The 24,231-nt window shown below is 49.2% G+C and overlaps 1 protein-coding gene across 1 annotated transcript in view; it reads left to right on the top strand.

The window, feature by feature from the left end:
- Window positions 1-23,887, top strand: part of PDPR (pyruvate dehydrogenase phosphatase regulatory subunit) — a 27,288-nt gene extending 3,401 nt beyond the window's left edge. Inside the window, exons 2-18 of the mRNA XM_083370730.1 lie at window positions 2,045-2,334; window positions 3,074-3,207; window positions 4,102-4,183; window positions 4,273-4,436; window positions 6,272-6,393; window positions 7,697-7,814; window positions 8,993-9,142; window positions 9,894-10,086; window positions 11,578-11,702; window positions 12,755-12,910; window positions 13,002-13,135; window positions 14,036-14,184; window positions 15,077-15,189; window positions 16,647-16,741; window positions 17,764-17,853; window positions 18,442-18,624; window positions 19,671-23,887. Of these exons, the coding sequence (XP_083226856.1) occupies window positions 2,105-2,334; window positions 3,074-3,207; window positions 4,102-4,183; window positions 4,273-4,436; window positions 6,272-6,393; window positions 7,697-7,814; window positions 8,993-9,142; window positions 9,894-10,086; window positions 11,578-11,702; window positions 12,755-12,910; window positions 13,002-13,135; window positions 14,036-14,184; window positions 15,077-15,189; window positions 16,647-16,741; window positions 17,764-17,853; window positions 18,442-18,624; window positions 19,671-20,075 (2,643 nt within the window). The 5' untranslated portion in view covers window positions 2,045-2,104 and the 3' untranslated portion in view covers window positions 20,076-23,887. The remainder of the gene's footprint in view (window positions 1-2,044; window positions 2,335-3,073; window positions 3,208-4,101; window positions 4,184-4,272; window positions 4,437-6,271; window positions 6,394-7,696; window positions 7,815-8,992; window positions 9,143-9,893; window positions 10,087-11,577; window positions 11,703-12,754; window positions 12,911-13,001; window positions 13,136-14,035; window positions 14,185-15,076; window positions 15,190-16,646; window positions 16,742-17,763; window positions 17,854-18,441; window positions 18,625-19,670) is intronic.
- The last annotated feature ends 344 nt before the right edge of the window (window positions 23,888-24,231 follow it).

Raw genomic sequence — 24,231 nt, 5'->3', positions numbered from 1 at the left:
GTTGTTGTTAGCTGCGAAGTCGTGTCCGACCCATCGCGACCCCATGGGCAACGTTCCTCCAGGCCTTCCTGTCCTCTACCATCTTCTGGAGTCCACGCCTACTGCTTCAGTGACTCCATTCAGCCACCTCATTCTCTGTCGTCCCCTTCTTCTATTGCCCTCAATCTCCTCTAGGACTGACCGGTTTGATCGCCTTGCAGTCCAAGGAACTCGCAGGAGTCTTCTCCAGCACCATAGTTCAAAGGCCTCCATTCTTTGGCGCTCAGCCTTTTTTATGGTCCAACTTTCACTGCCATACATTGCAACTGGGAAGACCATAGCCTTGACTATACGCACTTTTGTTGGCAGGGTGATGTCTCTGCTTTTTAGTGTGCTGTCTAGATTTGCCATGGCTTTCCTCCCCAGGAGCAAGCGTCTTAATTTCTTGGCTGAAGTCCCCATCTGCAGTGATCTTGGAGCCCAGGAAAATAAAATCTGTCACTACCTCCATTTCTTCCCCATCTATTTGCCAGGAATTGAGAGGGCCGAATGCCATGATCTTGGTTTTCTTAATGTTTAGTTTCAAGCCAACTTTTGCACTCTCCTTCTTCACCTGCAACACGAGGCTCTTTAGTTCTTCTTCACTTTCTGCCATTAGAGTGGTATCATCTGCATATCTTAGGTTGTTGATATTTCTTCCGGCAATCTTAATTCCAACTTTTGTTTCATATAGCCCTGCCTTTCTCATGATGTGCTCTGCATATAAGTTAAATAGGCAAGGCGACAGTATACAGCCTTGCCGGACTCCTTTCCCAATTTTGAACCAATCAGTGGTTCCTTGTCCAGTTCTCACCGTTGCTTCTTGGCCTGCATATAGGTTTCTCAAGAGACAAATAAGATGGTCTGGTACGCCCATCTCTTTAAGAACTTGCCACAGTTTGTTATGATCCACACAATCAAAGGCTTTAGCATAGTCAATGAAGCAGAAGTAGATGTTTTTCTGGAACTCCCTAGCTTTCTCCATGATCCAGCGTATGTTGGATATAAAACTTGGCTTTTTATAAAGATTTGCCTTCTCTTCCGTTTATTGCCACGTTGCAAGTCCTTTCTAGGGGATCACTTTTGTACTTCAGGGCAAGGTGTGACTAGAGTCAGTGCTGCCCTGTTGTAGTAAATGTACTTATGGCATTCAGGAGGTAAATTGTTTTACCCATGGAACTGTGCTAAAGCACAACCAGGAAAGACAGGTGGCGTTTCTTCTCTGGCATTATTGGCTGGATTCTCACTTAGATCAGGGGTAGGCAACCTCGGCTCTTTTATGAGTCATGGACTTCAACTCCCAGAATTCCTGAGCCTGCTAATTCTGGGAGTTGAAGTCCATGAGTCATAAAAGAGCCAAGGTTGCCTACCCCTGCACTAGATCAAACTGACATGGGTTTTGATGGTTTGTGGGTTAAATTCACCTGGGTTTCTTTGCATCACACTAAGGTACAATACATACTTGGGCATGGCATGTTGTATGATTTGTTAAGTGGGCTTGGGATCAAGTATATTATGTAAATGTATCTATATGAAGTAGAAAGCGAAGAGGATCAGCCATTGAACTTGAGCAAACTCGCATGTCCGTTCAGTTTAGTGGCTCCCGTATATGTGAGGCCAATATCCCCCAGTGGAGGTAGTGAGGGGGGATTATTGTGATTGCAGAATGCACTTTTGTTGTGCTCATATTCTTTTATTTTGGTGGAAGTATAGTTTTGCCCCAACCTTTCTTATTCGTTGACTTTTTAAAAGCAGAGTGTGCAATGTTTTTGTTTTTCAGTTTGTGGCTTCCAAATACTAAAGTAATTAAAAGGGCTTGTGATAAAGTATCACTGCCATCGTTTTCCAGGACGGGCCAGATCCTGTTCTCAAAGTTTTAACATGTTCCCACCCATCCAAAAACCTTAGGAGCCCTGATCTGTTCACACCTGAGATGCTGCTGCTGCTGCTGCTGCTGAACCATCTCATTGAAGTCACTTCACATTTTCCAAACATACCTAATGAAAGGCACGTTCCTCTTTTGCAGAGCCAGCAGCAGCCGTGAAGATTTATCTGTGCGTCTTTGGAGAACTGACTAACCGTCAGCATGATGTTTCTCCAGCGACTATTAGACCTCCAGTGGCAAAGAATGACTCTGACGTGGTGGAGACTGTGTGCCTCCCGGCACAGCAGCTCCAATGGAGCTGAGCCTCACTCGATGCCCCTGCCAGCACATGCACAAGTGGTTATCTGTGGTGGTGGAATCATGGGCACATCAGTGGCATATCATCTCTCCAAGCTAGGCTGGAAGGACATTGTCTTACTGGAGCAGGGCAGGTAAAGGATTGTGTTTTTGAGCATGCCACCAACTCTGTCCAATCATTTCTCCCTTGGTCTTCTTCCTGGCAAACCCTCCACAATTTGTTCTGAAATGCATCTTCATTTATTTTCTAAAAACGATCACATTTCCTCACTATGCCTTTTTTTTGCACTGGGTGCTTCTTTTCTATATTATGCCTTCCGTGTGAGCCCCCTTTTTGAGAGTAAAAGAAATGAAAATGGGCTGGTCACATAGGAAGAAGAGCCGTTGGCAGGTGGACCAAGGCAGTCCTAGAATGGATCCCCCTTGATAAAAAGCATCCACAAAACAGACCTAAAACAAGATGGAGCGACGACATCAGCAAGTATTGCGGGCCCAACTGGCAAAAGAAAGCACACGACAGTATTGGTTGGAAACCTGCAGAAGAGGCCTTCATCCTGCAGTGGATGAATGGATGAATTGATCCCCTGTTTGTTCTGGATCGCATCTCTGCTTGTTTTACCATAAAAGTGGTCCTTAACTTAGAACTGTAATAGAGCCCAGAATTTCTGTCATATGTAAATGATGGTGGTAAGTTAAAGAACCCATATGACCAACCCATTTCTTGATTATCCCAACTTATGACCATGATGAGCAGACTCCATTATGGTTGTAAGTCAGGGACTACCAGTACGTATAACTTGCAATTGAGCTTCGGGGCTTCTTGTTCTCCTCTCTCTGGAGTTTCTCTACATCGCTCCGGCTTCTCCCTTTCAGGCTGGCAGCTGGTTCCACTCGATTCTGCGCAGGCATTGTAAGCACAGTGCGGCATTTGTCCATTGAGCTGAAGATGGCTGATTACTCAAGGAGGCTCTATCAGCAACTTGAGCAAGAGACAGGGGTGAAAACAGGTAAGCGCTGGAGGTTCCCATTTGGGGAAAGAAGACATCTTGTATCTACCTTCCTGGTACCCTCCAGTTGCATCAGGAGTAGAGGTGGAGTGGGGAATACCGTAGAATAGAATAGAATAGAATAGAATAGAATAGAATAGAATAGAATAGAATAGAATAGAATAGAATAGAATAAGAAATAGAGAATAGAATAGAATAGAATTATGAATAGAATAGACACTAGAATAGAAAATAGAATATGAACAGAATAGAATTATGAATAGAATAGAATAGAAAATGAATAGGATAGAAATATGAATAGAATAGAAATATGAATAGGATAGAAAATGAATAGAATAGAATAGAATAGAACAGAACAGAACAGAACAGAACAGAACAGAACAGAATAGAAAATATGGAATAGAATAGAATAGAACAGAACAGAATAGAATAGAATAGAACAGAACAGAATAGTGCAGCGTGAGTGAGGCAAACTCTGATGAAAAACTGTATGAAAATCGTATATTGAAAGCAGTCCCCAACGTCCAAAGCCCTCCCCCTGGCCAGAGGAGTCCAGTCCAGTCTTGGTCCGATGTTTTAGGAATCTGGTGCCTGAGGTGCCGTTGTAAGTTCCTTTCCCAGGGCAAATGGCTCGCTTTGGCACCTACGGTTCCTGTTAGTGTCCAGTGCTCTTCCCCTCCCAAATGCCCCCTCCCCCTGGTTATGGCAGTTGCTAGCAAGATTCAGAGAAGGAAGATGGGCAGCTGACGCTCACATTCAATTCACCAAGGTTGGGAAACCCGCTCTAACACCGGCTTCTTTCCTTTACTCTCCCATCCAAGAATTAAGTCATGCAGGAAATGGCTCTTTGGTGGGACCGCACGGAGGGTGAGCATGGGCTACTTTTTGTTCCAGGTTACATGAGGACAGGCTCCATCTCACTAGCTCAGACCCAAGACCGGCTGATCTCGCTGAAGCGCATAGCCTCCCGACTCAAGTAAGCTGGCGCACATGCGCGTCTGGTGGGGAGGCACCTTCACCAGCCTGGCTGGAGCAAGTGTAATGGTTGCTGTGTGTCTCCGGCAGAGTCATGGGGATCCCCTGCGAGCTCATCCCGCCAAAGAGAGTGGCCCAGCTCCACCCCTTTATCAACATCCACGACCTGGTGGGGGCCCTGCATGTGCCCGAGGATGCCGTCATATCGTCTGCTGACGTGACCCTCGCTTTGGCCAACGCGGCTGCAGCAAACGGTATGACCCAGCCTCCCCCCTGTCCTGCCGGTGCTTCCTTTCTCAGGGGGTGGGCACTGCTTGGGAGGGGTGGTGGAAGGATGCTGCAAAGTGACCAAGATGGGGGGAGAATAGGCTCCCCTCCAGCTTTCCTTTAAGGCCTTGGGTGCATGTTGCTTTGGGAGCCTTTTGTAGATTCTGTTTGATGGATATGGACCATATCCTGAAAACCAGGAAGCTTCAGCTGATCGGGAGTAATGAAATTATCACTGTGTCCTGTGCTTTTACCCTAAGCAGGACCAGGTTTAGAAGGTCTCTTGGACAAAGGTGTCACTGCTGGCACAAAAAAGCCCAGCCCTCCGTGTGTGGCTTCAAGGGGCTGGGCTGAAAGATCAAGAGGGTGTTTGTGGTGGAGAAGACCTTTCTCTGACTTGAAAGTGTCTGTCCTTGAGAGTAGACAGTATTGAGTCTCCAACCTTGGCAACTTGAAGGCTTATGGACTTCAACTCCCAGAATTCCCCAGCCAGCAAGTCCTAAAGTTGCCAAAGTTGGACACCCGTGGGCAAGAGGTTGTGAGAGTTGTCTCTGGAGGAACCTCGTTGGAGAAGGTGGCCTCCTGTAGGCTTTTAGGAGTCCTCCTTCACCCTTCAGTGACAGCAAGGGACGTTGGCATCAGGACATGGAGTGAATTGAAGTTGGCGTCGCAGAGGGCAGCTGTTTTCCAAAGCAGCATCGTGGTCTTTGTAGTGAGCAAGAGGAGGCCGTATCTGGTGGCCTTGCAGGGCCAAGAGGTCCCACAGAATTTGAGCAGGATTTCTGAAGATGTTCTTGGGCTCGGATTACAAAATAACCCTGATGGCTCTCTTGGACTCTTTTTTTTTTAAAAAAAAGAAATTCCTTAGTTCGTTACCCTAAATGCTCTTTGCTTATTTGTGACACAAAGTCAGTTACAAACCATGACAGTGTCACTCAGATAATGACTAACATCCCCTCACCACTTTCAAGAGGCTGAAAGTTGAGTCCTTCCCAATTTAGTGGTGATACAGTCCCATTGGCCACAACTGTAACTGTGGTAGGTCAACAAACTGTGCCAAATAGGCCGCCTGGTTGCAGAAAAACTTCAAATAAGGCTTAACTAATTTCTTCTCAGTAATAGCATTAGCACTTAGACTTATATAGATAGCACTTTGTAGTGCTTTACAGTCCTATCTAAGCAGTTTGCAGAGTCAGCCTGTTGCCCCCAACAATCTGGGTCCTCATTTTATCCACCTCAGAAGGACGGAAAGCTCAGTCAACCTTGAGCCGGTCAGGATCAAACTCCTGGCAGTCGGCAGAATTAGCTTGCAATACTGCATTCTAACCATTGCACCAGCCTGGATCTACAATTATCCTGTCTCCATGTTTGCATTTTGCTTCATTGCTGCTTTGCAGCTGAATTCCTTAGTTTTGAATGCCACAAAAGGTCTTCTTACCTGCAGACGCAGTTCTGGAGCTGAGATCCTGTCCACAAACTCCCACCTTTGCTTAAGAGCACCAGGACTGCCCTTCTGGGTCAGCTCAAAGTTAGTGGCGTATAGTCTTTTCTGATTCTGGCAGAATTTGCTCAAGATGTCCAGGCAGCACCTGAGCGTGGCTTTTGCCTACATCTGCGTCAAGGTGTTTTGCTGCGAGATGATATCCTTTCAAAGGCAGCATTCAAGCTAGGTTTGTCGAGGAACGTGAGTGGAAATGAGGTTGCGTCGAGTTGTGTTCCTTGCAGTATGGCACTTTGGGTGAGCAAAGTCCAAGAGAGACAGTGAAAGCTTTGCCTTGCAATGGATCACCAGAGATCACCCAACTTCCTCTCCTCTTCCCAGGCGTTCAGATCCACGAGCGAACCAGTCTGATCCACGTTTTGGGCCAGAAGGGCTGTGTAACTGGAGTGGAGACGGACAGAGGGATGATTGAGTGCCCATACTTCGTTAACTGTGCTGGGCAGGTGAGACCCTGATTGGACTGTGGGGCTTGTTGGCCAGCCTCTCCTGATCACGGCTGGTCTTCTCTTTGGTGGGTTCGGGGCTGCCTGACAAAGTAGACCTATCCAACAGATTTTAGGTGGCTGGGACTCGTTCAACTTGGCAAGCTGCTCACGTCATTAAGACTGGGTTGCAGTTGTGCTAAATAGGGTGGGTGGCTGGTGGGATCGAGGGCAGGGGGCGAGTGGATGGCGTGGGGAGGGCTCCTTGTTGTAGGCATATAGTTGCCTGAAGATTGGAGGAGCCCACGAGAAGGTTATCTGTCTGCTTTTCTCACCGTTCTGTTTGGGTTCTGTGATCAGAACACTAGTTATGCAGTGAGTGTTTAAACCATTAGCCGATATTTGCTAACTGTTGGTGTGCTACACCAGTTGAAAAACAGGCTGTAAACTGAAATAATAAATAGCTTGTTCCTTATGTATTTTGACACTGGAGACAGAGGTGTAAAGAACAGATCCTTGCTTCTTCTTCCCAGGCAGTTGTTCACATCAATCCTGCAACCTTTCTTCCTTGTACTACATATTAGATATACAGTATTATCATCAGTGTTTCTTTGGCAACTATCCCATTAACTAAAATTCCCCCTCTACTAGAGCAAGTCCCAGAACTGATCAAAAAGAGTTTGTAGATGATACTAACGCTGCTTCTTAAAATAACTAATTCTAGATTGAGCTGGAAAGATTGTAATCCTATTCCATGTTACTAATTCTGGAGTTTATATCTACTTGTTCTGCTTGAATTTTCTGTTAATTTTCCCCAGTCCTTATGATGCAGCATAAAAAGTGAATTCGGTAATTGTTATCTGCTGCGTTCTAGACACTTTATTATGGCAAAACAACTTTCTTTGCATCAATGATATTTAAAAGTATGGGAAATAATATTGTCCGAAAAGATTAACACAACATAAAAAGTGTTCTGCAGCACTTTTTTTTCATTTTACTCACATTTAGTTTCCATAGTTTTCAGTTTGATGAAAGAAATTCCTAATGGATTAAATGTTAAGTGTCTTTTGGGGACAAAATATTGAAAATTAACAGTTGTTTCAGCCCTCAAGACTACAAACCAACTTACATACATTTCTAATTTTTCTGGGTTTTTATTATTTGTGGGGCTTTGAGGTTTTTTTTTATTATGGTGTTTTTTTACTCCTGCTTTTAAACAATGGGTTGAAATATGTCTTTGAAACCGGGCAGCACAGTTTGAAGAGTGAGCCCCTTTGACGTAAAATCTGCCCTTGACTTTTAAGTTGCCCGCTTTGCTTTTCAGTGGGCTTACGAGCTCGGCCTTTCCAATGAGGAGCCGGTCAGCATCCCGCTTCACGCCTGCGAGCACTTCTACCTTCTGACGCGCCCCCTGAAGACCCCCCTGGAGAGTAGCACTCCAAGTGAGGAACCTTCTCTTGCGCTGTGTTGCAGGTGCTTGGGCTTTGGCACAACGGCAGGCCGTGGGTGTTCAGTGTAGAGGTGCTTGGCGTCCACATGCCAAGGAAGGGCTGGAAGCCCAAGGCGCTCCAGTTGTGTCCGGGGGCCATCCACTCCAGGGACAGGGGGCTTGGATACAGGCTGACTGTCTGCCAGTTGGACACTTGGGGCACCACAGATTTCTCGCCCTTGAGTTCAAGGGGGTCCAACCTTGGGAACTTGGAAGACTTGTGGACTTCAACTCCCAGGATTCCCCAGCCAGCCATTCCCCAGAAGTGATGCAAGTACGAGACCTTCTGAGGAGTTACCACCTCAGTGCATCTGACCATGTTCCAGGCCGAACTCGGGTTCCGCTGAAACGGGACAGCGTTGTTTGTTTAATTCTTTGCCTCTGCCTTCGTAGATAAGCTTTTCGTGCGTGGCTGGGGAGGGGTTGATTTAATTTCCATTTCAGGGGAGTGCAGGGAAAGAGACCAATCATTTCCCATCCTGCTTTACCTCCTCATCGCACAGGTCCTCCTAACACCTGCCTGGCTCTTTTATGACCACCGGAAGTGATGCAGCGGTCTCCCTTTTAATGTTAAAATCAGAGCCCTTGACATCAGTGTTTCCCAACCTTGGCGATTTTAAGACAGGTGGAATTCTGGGACTTGAAGTCCACCTGTCTTCAGGTTGCCACGGTTGGACACCCCTGAGGTAAAGGGTATGAACAGGCTTAAAAGGCTTGACGTGAGACCTGAGGGTGTCAGCCAGGGCAGTTTCTTTAACTTCCTAAGTGCTTGTTGAGGAAAACCTTGGCCCAAGAGCTCCAGCAGCTCTGGAGAAGAGCGAAGACAAAGGCTTTGAGGTGCCCTTTGCTTGTGCTGACATTTTGAAACAGCCTGCATGAGCAGAGAGCAGTACAAGAGCATTCCAGGAGCAGAACGGCTGCGATTCCCTTCGCTAGAGACTGTCTGGCCCGCAGCCTTAATTCTCTGCCCTCGGCTGCAGGAGAAGGCAGCCTGGCCCTGGTGCAGGAGTTCTGTGTGCGGTGGGCCCATAGCAAGCAAGCAAGAGTCCGTCTCTCTCTCTGCCCACCCCCCCCCCCCCCGGCATCCCGCTTTTCTCCCTGGGTTCAAGCATGTGCTTCTCTTCTCGGCAGCTGTTGTGGACCTTGACGGGAGGATCTACATTCGCAGCTGGCAAGGGGGGATCCTCTCGGGCGGCTTTGAAAAGAATCCCAAGCCCATTTTCACCGAGGGCAAGAATCAGCTGGAGATACAAAACTTGCAGGAAGACTGGGATCACTTTGGTAAGGCAGCCAGGCTGTTGGTGTAAAAGGAATGCCAGTTTTTACTAATTTATTTTTATTTGTTTACTCCATTTTGATGCTGCCCATCAAAATTGAAGCTGACAAAAAAAATAAAGAACGATTTTCTGGATGTCTGAGCAAAGCAGTTTGGAGACGTTGCTAAGGCACCTTTGCCAAACAGAATACAGGTAGTCCTCGACTTATGACAATAATTGAGGCCAACATTTCTGTTGCTAATCGAGACATTTGTTAAGTGAGCTTTGCCCCGTTTTACGACTTTTCTTGCCACAGTTGTTAAGTGAACCGCTGCACTTCTTAAGTTAGTAGCATTTAACACATTCATTGTTAACTGAATCTGGCTCCCCCACTGCCTTCGCTTGTCAGAAGGTCACAAAAGGGGATCACATGACCCCAGGACACTGCGACCGTCATAAATGTGAGTCAGTTGCCAAGCGTCTGAATTTTGATCTCCTGACCCCGGGGATAGTGCAACAGTTGTAAGTGTGAAAAATGGTCATAATTCACTTTTTGGATGCTGTTGTAACTTCGAATTGTCACTAAATAAAATGTTGTAAGTCAAGGACTGCCTGTAGAAGGCAGGCTGGGCTAGAAACCTGCTTTGCTCTGAGGAAACACCTGTAAATGTCACTGTTGGAGGCGGCGCACTCTTGGGGCGGTGGGACAGGAGGCCTGCCCACTCTCTTCTCTGCCGTCGGTGGGGATAATTGTCTGCTCTATCTTGGGGGTTTAGAGCCACTCCTGAGTGCCTTGCTGCGGAGGATGCCAGATATGGAGGCCCTGGAGATCGTGCAGCTGGTGAATTGCCCAGAATCCTTTACTCCAGACATGCGGTGCATCATGGGAGAATCCCCCACCAGACAGGGCTACTTCGTCCTAGCGGGAATGAATGCGGCCGGTACATCTTTTGCAGGTGGAGCAGGCAAGTAAGTGGACTCATTTCCTATCGAGGAAGGAGGGTGGAGGTAAAACTTGGGGGTGATGGTTTCTGTGTAAAGAAGTGATTTTTTTTCAGTCCTTACTGAAAGGGAGATGTCTAGTGGAGTAAAATCCACAAAGACTCCTTTCTTTTTCCTTAACTTGCTGAAGGGCTAATATCCTACATCTGGGGTCCCCAATCCCCGGCCTGTGGACCCGCACTGGTCTGCAGCATGCCAGAAACATATGAAGCCCCATCTGTGGGGTGCAGGCAGGCACTGTTGTGATTCAGTGTCAGCCTGTGCTTCCAGCAGTTGAGTCTGAGGAATCTGAGGAGGGGGTGTGTGGAGAGCCTTCGGTGTCGGAGGGAGGCTCTGATGCACTGCAGGACTCTCAGCCTGGCCCCTCCAGTCGTGTTCCTCATGAGGCTCAGCTGTGTGAGGATGAGTTGTTGGACTCAGAGGAGTCACAGCTGAATCTAGAAGCAGAAGGCAATCCAGCAGAGCAGAGAAAATCAATGAGGCAACTCAGTGAGAAGAGGAGAAGGCAGTGAGAAACCACGCCTTGGGACAGATAATAAAAGGGGAAGGTGTGGGTGGGGCTGGTTGCTGAAGGCAACTGTTTGGAGACATTCAAAGAGAATCCTGGTCTGTTCTTGCTAATCTCTTTGACTTGTTTGACTCTTTGTTGGATGTTTTGAATCATGTATTTTTGGTTGAAGAAAATATTCTGCTGCTTTTTTGTTTGAAAAACTTTATTATTTGGAACTGTAAATAAATTTGGGTTGGGTTTTTTCCAGCCTATCGATTGTTAAAAGGAAAAAGGGGTTGTCCCTGACACACAAACAGGGCCGGTTGTTGGCTGAAACAGAACAGGCATGCAAAACCACGGCCCCTTCGCTCCATGGAAAAACTTCTCTCCGTGGAACCGGTTCCAGGAGCCCCAAAGGTTGCGGGCCATTGTCCTACATCACAGTACTGTGAAGAAGGGGCTTTCGCAGCCCTTTTAATAATAGAAGGCTAGTAAGTTTTATGGACTTGTTTGTGAGATGTAAAAGTATTTAGGACTGACATTCCTATTTTTACGGATGCGTACTATTTTTCTTTCATTTACGTGACTTCAGTTTTCAAAGTGGTTGAATCACATTTTTTTTTCTAGATCATGGATACGTCCCTTTTCCTTTGTTTCTAGTTTGTGCAAAACAAGGCCTGTGTTTATCCTTCTGGGCGGAAAGCAGCATTGTTGGCCGTTCCGGGATGCTGCCCCAAATGCTGTGGGCTGCGTAGGGTTGTGGCCCATGAGTTGCCTCTTTTGAGTTCCTCCGTTGCTTTTCTTTGCATTTATCGCGCGGTCTGGAATCGCGAACTTGGAGCGATGGGATTGTCTGGATAGCTTCAGGCCACTCGAAAGCCAGCTGTCAGGGGTGCTTGGACACAGTTTGTGCTACGAACGGCCAGCCTCTGCAGCCCTTTTCAGCTCTTGCCTTTTCGATAAAACAGGTTCCTGGCTGAATGGATGGTGAATGGCTACCCCTCTGACAATGTCTGGCCCTTGGACCTGAAGCGCTTCGGGGCTCTGCAAAGCAGTCGCACCTTCCTCCGTCACCGGGTCATGGAAGTGATGCGTAAGTAGCCTAGGGCCCCGCCTGCCTCTCACGTTCCTGGGGCTCGCCAGGTGGCTGATGGAGATGGGCGAGGGGTTGCGGCCGATTCCTGGCAGGCAGCCGGGGGTTCCTTTGTTGGAGGCTCTCAGCACAGCCATGCCAGGAAGCTCCAGACTTTGGAAGCTGTCTCTCAGTGGGTGGAAATAAATAATTACTATTTCCGTTGGCTGCACAGTCAGCCAGCTGGATTTGGCATTTTTGTCCACCTGGGATAGGCAGGCGTTGCTTGATGGTATCGCTGCAGGATGTAAGCTGTCCTGACTAAAGCTGCCTTTTGCAAATGACCAGTGGCGATTTTGTCCATGCTATCAATTCAAATGGTGCTCCAGAGGTTTTGGGATCGCACCCAAGGTGCCTATTATTATTGGTATTAATTTTGCTTATCATCATTACTATATTACCAAGAAAGAGCAAACAAAACTCTTCTTGGCCTTTTGAGTAGAATTAAGCGGTTTGGAACTTCTTGCGGAATCATCTTTCAGGCAGGCTCGTATTAACTATAGTTGGCTTTCAGTTGTTCAGACCAGCTAAACATCCTGGCTTCAATTTCCACGTTAAAGCTAGACGTAGTCAGCGGAGGCCTTATTACACCATAGGTCACAGTGAGAGGAAGAAAGAAATGATATGCTTTTTTTCCTGACTACCTGCGCTGGCTAAGAGATTAGGAAAATACCTACAGAAGAAAAAAAATGTAGCTCAGGACTGAATCGTCGAGTCCTTGGTGCTCTCTGAAGCACTGAGCATTGTCCAGGGAAGATGCCATCTAGTCGGGCCTTGAAATGTAAGAAAGCAATCAAGTTCAGAGAGCACCAAGGAATCCACAGGTTAGATCAGTTAGAGAAAACAGTAGGAACAACGTTTCCAAATCCAAAAACCACGAGGAGCTTCTTGAATTTGCATTTTTTTCTGTTAAAGTTTGAGCTGGGTGTTTGGATAATTGTAAAGGATATTCTATCTGGACTGGGAGGATAATTCCAGCACATTGATTCTGTGGTTCTGTGGCCCCTCTCCAGCCCTGATTTATGACCTAAAAGTTCCCCGCTGGGATTTCCAGACTGGCCGGCAACTCCGCACGTCTCCCCTTTACGACCGGCTGGACGCCCAGGGAGCCAGGTGGATGGAGAAGCACGGCTTTGAGAGGGCAAAATACTTTGTCCCTGCGGGGAAAGGTGAGAGCGATTCCCCCTGGGTGCGCCCCTGAGGCCTGAGAGAGCCACGTATGGGGGAACCACGCTAAGCCTCGCGCTTCCTCTCCTGCAGATTTGCTGGATCTGGATCAGAGCAAGACGTTTTACAAGCCGGACTGGTTTGACATTGTGGGGGCAGAGGTCAAGTGCTGCAAAGAGGCCGTGTGTGTCATTGACATGTCCTCCTTCACCAAGTTTGAGATAAGCGTAAGTGCTTCCTCCAGAGCTTTCCTTTTCATTTGTAAGGTTTGCGTGTTTGCGTGCAGGGTGTCAGAACTGCCACCTCTCTGCCAGTCTGCCCTGAATCCTGGGGGTGGGGTAGGGGGCTGGAAGGGAGGGCGAGGGCCTGTGGGAAAGTGAAATTGAACTGCGAGGACCCTTCCAAGTCCTTGCCCTGGGAGAAGAATGCCAACCCAGTGACTGTTTCCAAAACATCTCTTAGTAAACTACATCTTTCTCAACCAATGGAGTTAAGGATCATTTTTACTTAGGAGCCCAGGTTGAGGCAGGTCTGACACCGGTTCCTGTCCTCAGACATACGTTTTAGACTTTGGTTTTGGCTTGGTAACATTTTGTGAACGCAAATGTAAGTCTATTACTTAGTGTCATTTGCAAATGCCACCAATTTGGAGTAGGGTAAGTCCTAACTTAGTGTAATATGTGAAGCCATTCTCTGCCTTAAGAAGCTAGAGATTATTTTTAGATTAAACTCAAAGCACAAACACTGTGATCCATCAAACATGGTTTAAGGTTAAAGACTTTTCATAGTTTTAGCTCCTTCCTTTTTGTTCCTGGGAACCAGTGGTTCACAAATAGATTTCCTCTGGATGTGGAACTTTTATTTAAATTGTTCATAGAAGTGCTGGACAGGTGTGGTGGTTGTTAATATCCAGATACCAAGTTATCTCTGGATCAGAGGCAGTTGGGCTCCAAATGCCAGTATAGGCGAATAGTGCCAGGAAACACCATGTCTCTGTCTCCTCCTGCAGGCAGCTGATAGGCATCAGGTTGGCCACAGTGAGTACTAAAGTGCTGGCATCTGATGTGCATTGGCCTCTTCTGTCAAGCTGTTCTTATGTTTTGTGTTCCTTCTCTCATCCGCTGCAGTCCACAGGGGGACAGGCTTTGGACATTCTGCAGTATCTCTTCTCCAACGACCTGGACGTGCCAGTTGGGCATATTGTGCACACGGGGATGCTCAATCACAACGGAGGATACGAGAACGACTGCAGCATAGCCCGCGTGAACAAACGCTGGTAGGGTCTCCCACCTGTAGCCTGGATATTTGGCTGGCTTCAGCCTGTGGGGCCTTTTGTGACTTACCATCCATACCCAGAATCTGCTTGAAGCCATGAGGACCTCAGAATGATACACTCAGTGTGGCATCATTTGCATGATGACACCACAGCTGTTTAATAAAATGGGTTATTAGGAAAAGGTGCTGCCAATTTCTGTGCCTGGCTCCTGCTTCCAAATATTGACTCACACACGGTTGTGATGATAATTCAGACTTTACTTTAGGTCAAAGAGATAACAGCAGCCAAAGCCTGCAAACCAAAACAAGAGTCTCTGACAAATGCTTGCCTAAACGGTTAGCTTTTTAAAATAGGAGAGTGCAGAGGAATAGTCCAAAATCAGTCCAAGGATCCAAGAGCTGGATCAGGATTGTCAGCCAGTACAGAATTTCACAAGCAGAAGCTGCACGAATGTCGCACGAGAGCCAGAGATCAGACGGTTGTTTCCAGCAAAGGGAACATAGGTCAGAGTTGCCTCTTCAATTAGACTGAAGTCAGCTTTCATTATTGAAGAGATTTACTTCCTTGCTTGGCAAGACAGGGAGAGGGCAGTTAAGAAAAAGGAAATAAATAAGAGGAAGCCACATAGGGCGTCTCTGCTCTCCTTCTGGGGCTGGGGGCTGGGAAGCCTTACATCGTCCGACTGTTCCGGGTGCTCAGGCGGTGCCTGTCTTTTTCCTGAGGCTGACATTCCACAGACTTCTGCTGGGGAAGCATCTTCAGCATCCCAGGCATGACTCTCTGCCTGGTGGAATAAGTAACGAAGTGTTACCTGATGGCATCTTTTCAAAGGCCTTGTATAAAAACTGTCCCCCTTTGGGCTTAAGCGCGTCTCCTGTCTTTCCTACTGCAGCTTCTTCATGATTTCCCCCACAGACCAGCAGGTTCACTGCTGGGCCTGGTTGAAGAAGCACATGCCTGAAGACCGCAACCTCTTCTTGGAAGATGTCACCTGGAAATACACAGGTGAGGGGAGCTGCCAGATGCCGGCCCAGCTGGAGGGGTCTGGAACTCCTCTGGACCAGGGCAGGGTCCTTCTCCGAGGGAAGCTCAGATTCTGCAAGCTGCTCTGCTCTTTTGTTTGCAACGTTCAGACATGTCACTCCTTGGTGACTTTGTTCCAGGATGGGTCTCCAGTCATGGGAGTCAGGGTTCCTTGCCCACCTGGTTGGCATCTGGGAGCTAATAACCTCAGCTCTCTGGGTTCCTGAAACTGAGCCAAGCCTGATTTGTTTCCCCTTCGGGCTGTTTCACATGTAATATTTTTCAGAGCTAAAACCATAAATATAACAAATAGGTTTTAATCTGTTCCAGATTCACAAGGACTGTTGTGTCTCTTGGTTAGTGTGTCAGAGGCAGATCCAAGTTGGCGACTTTTATTTATTTGTATCCCTTCTTTTATTATTTTTGAAAAATTACACAAGGCAGTGAACATATCCAACACACACTCCTTCTGCTCCTGTTTGCCTCACAACAACAATCCTGGGTGGTGGGTTGGGCTAAGAAACAGTGACTGGCCCAAAGTCATCCTCCAGCTTTTATGCCTAAGGCAGGACTATAATTCCCCATCGCCTAGTTTCTAGTTTGGTGCCTTAACCACTAGACCAGGGGTAGGCCACCTTGGCTCTTTTATGACTCGTGGACTTCAACTCCCAGAATTCCTGAGCCAGCCATGCTGAGGGGAAAGGGAGAGGTTTCCAAGCTGAGCCATGCTGGCTCAGGAATTCTGGGAGTTGAAGTCCACGAGTCATAAAGCGGCGTAGGCCTAGGCTAGGGGTAGGCAACCTTGGCTCTTTTATGACTCGTGGACTTCAACTCCCAGAATTCCTGAGCCACCATGGGGGAACTATGGCCCCTTCATGACTCGTGGACTTCAACTCCCAGAATTCCTGAGCCTGCATGGCTCAGCTTTGAAACCTCTCCCTTTCGCCTCAGCATGGCTGGCTCAGGAATTCTGGGAGTTGAAGTCCACCAGTCATAAAAGAGCCAAGGTTGCCTACCCCTGCACTAGACCAGACTGGCTCTCCCAGGCCCATCCATGGCTGCCAGAATATGGGGTGGAAAGTTAATGTTGCTCTCATATCTCAGAGGCCTAACACAAAATCTGGATGAGGACAGTGGCTCGGCCTGGGCTTCACAATTTGGCAGAGCTGGGGTCTTGATTTGAAAGGCTGATATGAGAAGCCTTCAGTTCGACAAGATCCAAGAACATGTGTTAGGGTCTCCAGGTATCTTTTCCCATTGAAGTAGTCTCGTCTCACCCGGGTAAAATCCAATTTCAGGTTCCAAATCCTTTCCCAGCCTTTGCGGATTTGTGTTGAGCTGACAAGCTGCAATGAGAAGAGTGAGGGACGTAATGGGGCAAGATTTCCTGTTCTGCAATTGTCCCTGATGCCGAATTATTTTCCTTGTGTTTCCCTTAGCCTTGAATCTGATTGGCCCACGTGCCATGGACGTCCTGTCAGAGCTCTCCTATGCGCCAATGACGCCCGAACATTTCCCTTCCCTCTTTTGTAAGGCAGGTGACTTTCCCATTTCATCTAGCAACTTTCTTCCTGCTTCTGCAGATATTTTACAGATAGTCCTCGATTTACGACTACAATTGGGAAGAGGAAATTCATCATTAAGCAGAGGAATCACGTGGTTGCTAGTTGCAACTTTGCTTGCAGGCTTCCCCAATGGCTTTGCTTGTCGTAGGCCAGCTTGTGTCAATTATGAGGTGTCTCAATGAACAAATGGGCTTTTTGTATCTACTCTTCCATCTTTCTTTTTGTGCAAATGAATCAATAGCACTTAGCAGTAGCCCTTAGACTTATATCCCACTTCACAGCGCTTTACAGCCCTCTCTAAGCGGTTTACAGAGTCAGCAGATTGTCCCCAACAATCTGGGTCCTCATTTTACCGACCTCAGAAGGATGGAAGGCTGAGTCAACTTTGAGCTGGTCAGATCGAACTGCTGGCGGTGGGCAGAGTCAGCCTGCAATGCTGCATTCTAGCCACGGTGCCACCACGGTTCACCTCAATAGGGGTAATCCTTGAGTATGGTGGCAGTTCAGATTGGGATTGCCCTTGCTAAATGATGCGGTCATAAAGTATGACCCCAGATTTTTGTATCACTTAGCGACGGCAATCCTGGCAGTCCCTGTTGTAGCTTTAGCCCCAGGACCATGTAGGTTGTTAAGTGGGAAGAGGCAGGAGGCTTAGATAAGGAGTGCAGGGGATGGGGTGGGGGGACTGCTGGGGAGTGTGGCACAGCTGGCTGAGGAATTCTGGGAGTTGAAGTCCACTTGTCTTAAAGTTGCCAGAGTTGAAAAAAGGCTGGCCTAGAATATGTTGTGTGTTTTAAGACCAGAGAGCAGGCGTGCCCCTCCCGCCATCTTGCAAGTCTGCTGGGCCAGTTTTTTTTTTCTGGTGGAGAGTGTCACTTTGCTTCCCTCCAGTTTAAAACTGCTCCTTGCTGGTTTCCTTAACGGTGAACAACAGTTTCCTTTTGTCTTTGGATTTTTGTTGTTATAAATGCCACGGTCCTTCTTTCTGCAGGAGATGAGTGTCGGCTACGCCAATGGCATCCGGGTCATGAGTATGACGCACACGGGGGAGCCCGGCTTCATGCTTTACATCCCCATCGAGGTGAGTGGGGCTTGTAGTTCGAAGGTCGGTCTCCACTCTGTTGGGGGGCTTGCACCTAAGGGGCTAATCCCCAGATGGCACGATGTAATCCACATTTTTTTGTTGAAGAGCTTTGGCTAAAAAGTACCTCGACAGTGCCTGTATCATCTTTTCAGGTTCCTAAATTAAGTTAGGAAAGTTTGTGTATGGGAGTGGTGCTTGGAGGCCATGTTGGGCAGGTTGGTCTATGCCAGGGGTAGTTCACCTTGGCTCTTTTATGACTGGTGGACTTCAACTCCCAGAATTCCTGAGCCAGCCTGGCTCATCTTGGAAACCTCTCCCTTTCTCCTCAGCATGACTGGCTCAGGAATTCTGGGAGTTGAAGTCCACGAGTCATAAAAGAGCCGAGGTTGCCTACCCCTGGTCTATGCTGAGCTCGTCTGCCATCTTTTCAGCGCCACTGGCCAAGACTTGCATCTTGAAGAGACATGAGGCCAAGGGCTGTTGAGACAAGTGACGGAGGGACGCTGTCAGCCTTTGGTGTCCAGACTGCCTCTGACCAGGGTGATTTAAATGCCCCCTCCTCTCCTTCCGCCCCCCCCCCTGCAGTATGCCCTCCATGTGTACAACGAGGTGATGAGCGTGGGGCAGAAGTACGGGATCCGGAACGCTGGCTATTACGCCCTCCGCAGCTTGCGCATTGAGAAGTTTTTTGCCTTCTGGGGCCAAGATCTGGATGCTTTCACCAGCCCTATGGAATGTGGGCGAGAATTCCGGGTGAAGCTAGACAAGGTGAGGGGTGCTTCCCGAACGGTAGGCTGGGTGGGAGTGGTGGGAGTTCCTAGCACTGGGGCTGCCTGCCTTCTGACTTTCAGGATTGCGACAGGGCAGCAACAGGCTCCGAGTTAGACATGTGGATTTGGAGTGGGCCAGGAGTCCTCAACATACCACTCATGCTCCCCAAAATTGGGGGAAAGTTTTAAGGACATTCATTCCTTTCAGTCAGGCTCTCCAAATTTGGCAGCTTTAAGACTTGCGGACGTCAACTCCCAGAATTCCCCAATTCTGGGAATTGAAGTCCACAAGTCTTAAAAGTTGCCAAGGTTGGACCCCCTTGCTTTAACCCCCAAACCCCCACGGCAGGAGCATTTAAGGTGTTAATCGTCAAGAATCGGGATTGGAACAGACCCAACATTTCAGCCCAGCTGTTTTGGTGACGTTATGCCCCCCCCCCTCCAAAGTTGTAGCCAACTTCTGCATTACAACCACAGATGCCCTGGGTGGCCTGGGGAAGTTTCTGTCATTTTCCCCTACCCCCGAAAACAGTATTGACTTTCTTCATAGCTCTTGGGAGAAATACAAAGTAAACTTCGTATCAAGTATGTGTCAACCGTCCCACTCAGTCATCTAGCAAAGAAAGACTCCTGGCCATTTGTTCTTGCCAAGAGTATATTTACTGAAGCTTATATGGTTACAGAAGTAGACTAAGCTGAATCTGAGGTTTTCCTGCACAAACAATGCAAAGTAAGGTTTCCTCTCTCCCCCCCCCCCAATCCCTCGGTAAATGTCTTTATTGTTTGGGAAACAGGTTCTCAATTCCCAGCTCTGCATATCAATAGTTGACCTTGGCTGGCTGAAGTTTCTCACAAGGCTCAGTCGCCAATATCAGGCTGTCAGCTCATGAAGCTTAGATAGGAGAGATGCAGCCACGAGAGTATGCTTCTAGGTCATCACAACATTGTGACTGGGTTGCTTGCCAGTGGTTCTTTCCCAGCAGTAAGTCGAAGAAAGAGCTGAAGCGGATCGAATCCCGTCTCCTGACGTGTCTCTCTCGGCAGGGCATGGATTTCATCGGGAGGGACGCGCTGATGGCTCAGAAGCAGGAAGGGGTCTACAAGCGCTTCACCATGTTCATCCTCGAAGACCATAACACGGACCTGGACTTGTGGCCCTGGTGGGGGGAGCCCATCTATCGCAACGGCTGCTACGTGGGCAAGACGACCAGCAGCGCTTACAGCTACACGCTGGAGCGGCACGTTTGCCTGGGCTTCGTTCACAACCCGGACCCCGAGACCGGCAAGGAGCAGCTGGTCACCCCGGACTTTGTTAACCGGGGCGAATACGAGATCGACATTGCGGGGCAGCGCTTCCAAGCCAAGGCCAAGCTGTACCCCTTCAGCTCTCTGTTCACCTCCCGCCGGCGCAAGGACGAGATGGAGTTCAGCGGCTTCCAGGGAAAGTAGCCCCACGAAGCGCCAGACTTTTCCCACATTGCTCTTTGGACTTTTCTGGTCTGTTATGTGTTGTATATTTTGACCCTTCCTTCCTTTCCCAAAGCGATCCTGCAGCTCCCAATCTAAAGGGGTATTTACGATGGGCAGGTGCAAGCAGAGACTTCCCGAGTCCCTCAGCCCTCACGGAGAGTTTGAGGTCTTGGGAACTTGGCAGGACCTCTTGGGATCTGGAGTGGCCTGCAGTTTGAAATCTGTTGCTCCTTTAGGCCAGAATTCCCCAACCTTTCCGGCTTTGCGGACCAATGGGGTGGGGTGGGGGGAGAGGGGATGGTTCCGGGCGAACGGCGTGCATGTGTGCCTGCCACTGGCGCAAGCGGAGCACGCGCGCATGCACTTGCCTGCTGCTTGCGGAAAGGGAGACGCCCACGCGAGCTTGCTTGCCACTTCAGGCGGCCTGGTTTTAAACAGCTCACGGCCTGGTGGTGGGCCGTGGGTTGTGGGCACCTGCTTTCTGGCACCTGCCAACATCCTTCAGAGATTTGCCCACACGAAAACGTTCTGCATCCTGGTCCTGTCGCTACCAGCCACCCTCCAGAGGGCCAGTAGAAACGGCAAGAGGATGGTCTCATCTTTATCTCCACTGCAGTAGAGGGTGCGTTCTGTGGTCCTTAGTAGCTTTGACGTGCATCTACATCGATCTTGGAAACGGAAGTCCCTCAGATTAGGAGTAGAGCTGCCTGATGTCACTCATTTCCTCCTCTGCCTCCTCTTTGGGATCTATTTCACGGGATCTGCTTTTGGTTCTGCTGCCTCTCGTGTTGCTGTTCTGTCATGGCCGACTCCATCTTGGGTGTCCGGAGACGTGGACTTCAACTCCCAGAATTCTCAGCACAGACATGGAAGACGAGTCTCTGCGAGGCAGCCACGCTGGAGAAGGCCATTTCCTTGCAGATGTGTGGTTTGTGCAATAGACGAGGCGCGCCCGTGCGTGTGTGTGTGTGGGGGGTGTCTCGCTGAAGCGATTGGGGGAGGGGTCAGAGAGGGTGAAGACTTTGGGGTAAGCATCTTGCTCCTTCGTTTTTAAGGCGGATCCAACATGCAACTTGCCTCGGGATCTAACCGTTTTCCCCCTCATCTCCACCCCCAGTCTAAACTCTGTATTTGGCAACGGCGATACTAGCACTGCAGCCCCCACCCTGGTGATCCTCTCATCAGCCTGAGGTTGGGCAATCAACAACCCGCCTGGAGACCTCCTTCCCTGTCGTTTTTTTTGGAGCTCCAACCCCCCCTTCCCCCCCCATGAGAGATGCAAGGTTCTGCCAGAAAGCAAAATGCTTCAGCACTGCAGCTTTTGGCTTGGTGGGAAGTGAAGATAAGCAGCAATGAAGTCCCCCTGTGGTGCTTCTGGCCGGCTTCATGCTTTGCCTCTTCTTCTCCCGACCCCACCCCACCCCCGGCCCCCCACAGGGAGGGAAGTCTTGTCCAGGAAGACGAGTAGCCTTCCCCCTCCCCCTCCTGTCCTGCTTCACCATGTTGTAGGTTGCCTTCCCTCCTGGCCAGCCAACCCGTGCGTTCTAAGCCTCCATCTCCTCTTTCAGCTTCCCTCCGGATGGAGGCCGGGGAGGGGATGTTGGGGAGGGGGGTTCTGTTCCAGAGGTTTCGATGGCCTTTCTCCTTGCCCTGCTTTCGTTCTGCTGGCCATCTGTCCCCTCTGCCAGTCAAGGGGTAGCTGCACCTCTTCACCTGCCCCTTTCCCATCCTGGGATGAGCAGCAGAGGACAGTGTTTTCCAAACAGATCTGCTTGCGAAAGATTCCCTTTACGAGGAGGGCAGGCGATCTTGACTCCTCGCGGGAGTCTGCTCAGGCCTCGCTTACTGACAGCCCAGGGTGCCATTTTCAGGCTGCCAGGACGAGGGCAGTTTAGCCCAGCAAGGCCTGACCCTCGTCCTCTCCGTGCCTCTTCCTCTCAGCCTGGCCAGGCTGCAGCGCCCTGAAGTCCGGCCTGGCCTGCTTGGGAAGAGGGGCAGAATTGCTGGCCGCTCCCCTTCAGGTTTCAGGCCTCGGGAGAAGACGAGGCCGGAGGATCAGAGAAGACAGTGGGGACAGCCAGGCTTCCCCAGTTGGTGCCACTCGGGTTGGGTTGCACTACGGTTCCCATCACCTATCCCCATAGAGGGGCCTGGTTTTTTGGTTATCCAAGCTCTTTGCCCTTTGTGCCAAAGAGATCTGCTCCTTCACCGCCTTGCATCGCCTTCCTGCAAAGGTTTGAGTGAGGATTTACACCCCCACTTCCATTTTCTGCACTGCCTGCCAAGTATTTCTGTGTGTGTGTGTGTGTGTGTGTGTGTGTGTGTCTCTCTCTGTCCTGTGTGTGTCTTCAGGACCTCTTCTGTGTACCTCTTGTGTCTCTTTGCATGCTGGCCCTGCCTTTGGGGAGGGGGGGAATCCTTCCAGGAACTCCAAGCCCTCCTTCCCAGCAGCCCTTCCTCCTTTGCCATTCTCAGATGCACTTTAGGATGTTCCTCTGCTTTGGTAACTGAATGCCCTCCACCCTGGATCTTTTTTGGTTTCTTTCTAGAATTCCAACTCCTGGATGGATGGAGGGAAATATCATTGTCATTTTTGCTCATAATGGAAAGCTTCCCTGGGCAGCTACTTCCACAGGGCCGGAAGCTGAGGAAGCTCCTCCTCGTCAGAGTGCCTTACGCTCCCGATGTGACCACGGAGGGGCTTAGCTTGGCCTCGCCCTCTGCCCCGCCTCGGCCAGTTTAGTGCCTAAAGCCTTGGCCGCAGAAGGGACACCGTGGCTGGGACACAGAAAACCCTCCCGGCTTTGCAAGGTGTCTCTCTTGGGGAAATCTGCTTGTCTGAACCCCCCCAGCTCTTCAGGAGATCTTCCTGGCCTGAAGCCCCCCTCCCCCGTGGGAGCACCAGCTCTCTTCCCCCCCTCCCCTTTCTGCCTTTCTCCAACTGGGAAGCTGCTGCTTCAGCACACAATCTGTCTGCAGGAACTCCTGTCCCAGAGGGTTTTTATTTCAAGGCCACCGGGTTTGTAATCAATAAAGACTTGATTAGCTACAAATGCTGGCTAGTCTGGAGGTCGGCTTCGGAGTCTTCCAAATAACGAAGCAGAGTTTGGGCAGGCAGCCTCTGCATCTGGAGTTAGGAAGGGGCGTTTCTGAGCAGCCTGCGAGCCCAATGCTGGCTCAGTGCTTATTTGGGGAGGTTGTGAGTGCTCAGTGGGAGTTGTGGGTGTTTGTGTAGTGATGACCTAGAATTCCTGCCTTGGAACTTGGCTTTAACCACAGCCTTGAAAACTCATCCCTGTCCTTAATGCAGCCATTTATAGAAGGTGCCAGTCTCCAGCTGCCCCGGACAGTGCGGCCTTTCAGAGAGAGGTTGGCCGTTTTCTCCCAGTCTGCTGCCTCCCAGTACATTGGCACTACCGGTCCAAATTCTGCACCCGCTGAGTAGAATGGGTGGCCCTCATTTAGATACTCTGCCTTTGGGACTCGAGTGGCTAAGCAGCCAAATTGGGGACATGCAACGTGTGGGGGGGGGAAGCAATCCAAAGGCAACTCTCCGCTGCTTTGGCCTTTGGAAAAAAGAGTAGCACATGAGCTTCCAAAGATGTGCTTGTTTGGCCATGCGCAGGAGCCCCAACAGTTAATCTGCGGAGTTGACTTGGAGGCAGCCTCGGTTTCCCTCCCGACCTGCAATGCCTAGGGCCAAGTCTCTGGAGGGTCATTTTTTTCATTCATAAAGCAATCTTCCCATCAGCCCACCTTACAAGGAAAATACAGTTTTGTTCTTCTTTGGACTTGCAGTAGTCATTCCACACGGTTGCCTTAAATTAATCGCCTCTGTATAATAACCAGCCAACGTAGTCAGCTATGGTTCTGTCTTATGCTAACTCGGAAAACTGAATTAAATAAACCATGCAGAGATGGGCCAAAGAGGAGAGAGAACTAGGTTACTTTGCAGTAGCAAAAAAATAAAAATAACCAAGAGTCTGATGGCACCTTTTCAGCTAAGCTCAGAAACTTACAGGTAACTTGTCAGTTGGAAGAGACTCCTGATTTTTAACTGAGGGCAGTTCTGTCATGCAAAGGCAACTATGCTGTCCCTGCCTCTTGACTACACAAGATGGGTACCTGCGCATTT

Source organism: Vipera ursinii, assembly GCF_947247035.1.
Source record: "Vipera ursinii genome assembly, chromosome: 10".
NCBI lineage: Eukaryota > Metazoa > Chordata > Lepidosauria > Squamata > Viperidae > Vipera > Vipera ursinii.
The sequence above is the reverse complement of the archived record's forward strand: the minus strand, read 5'-3'. Positions and strand labels throughout refer to the sequence as shown.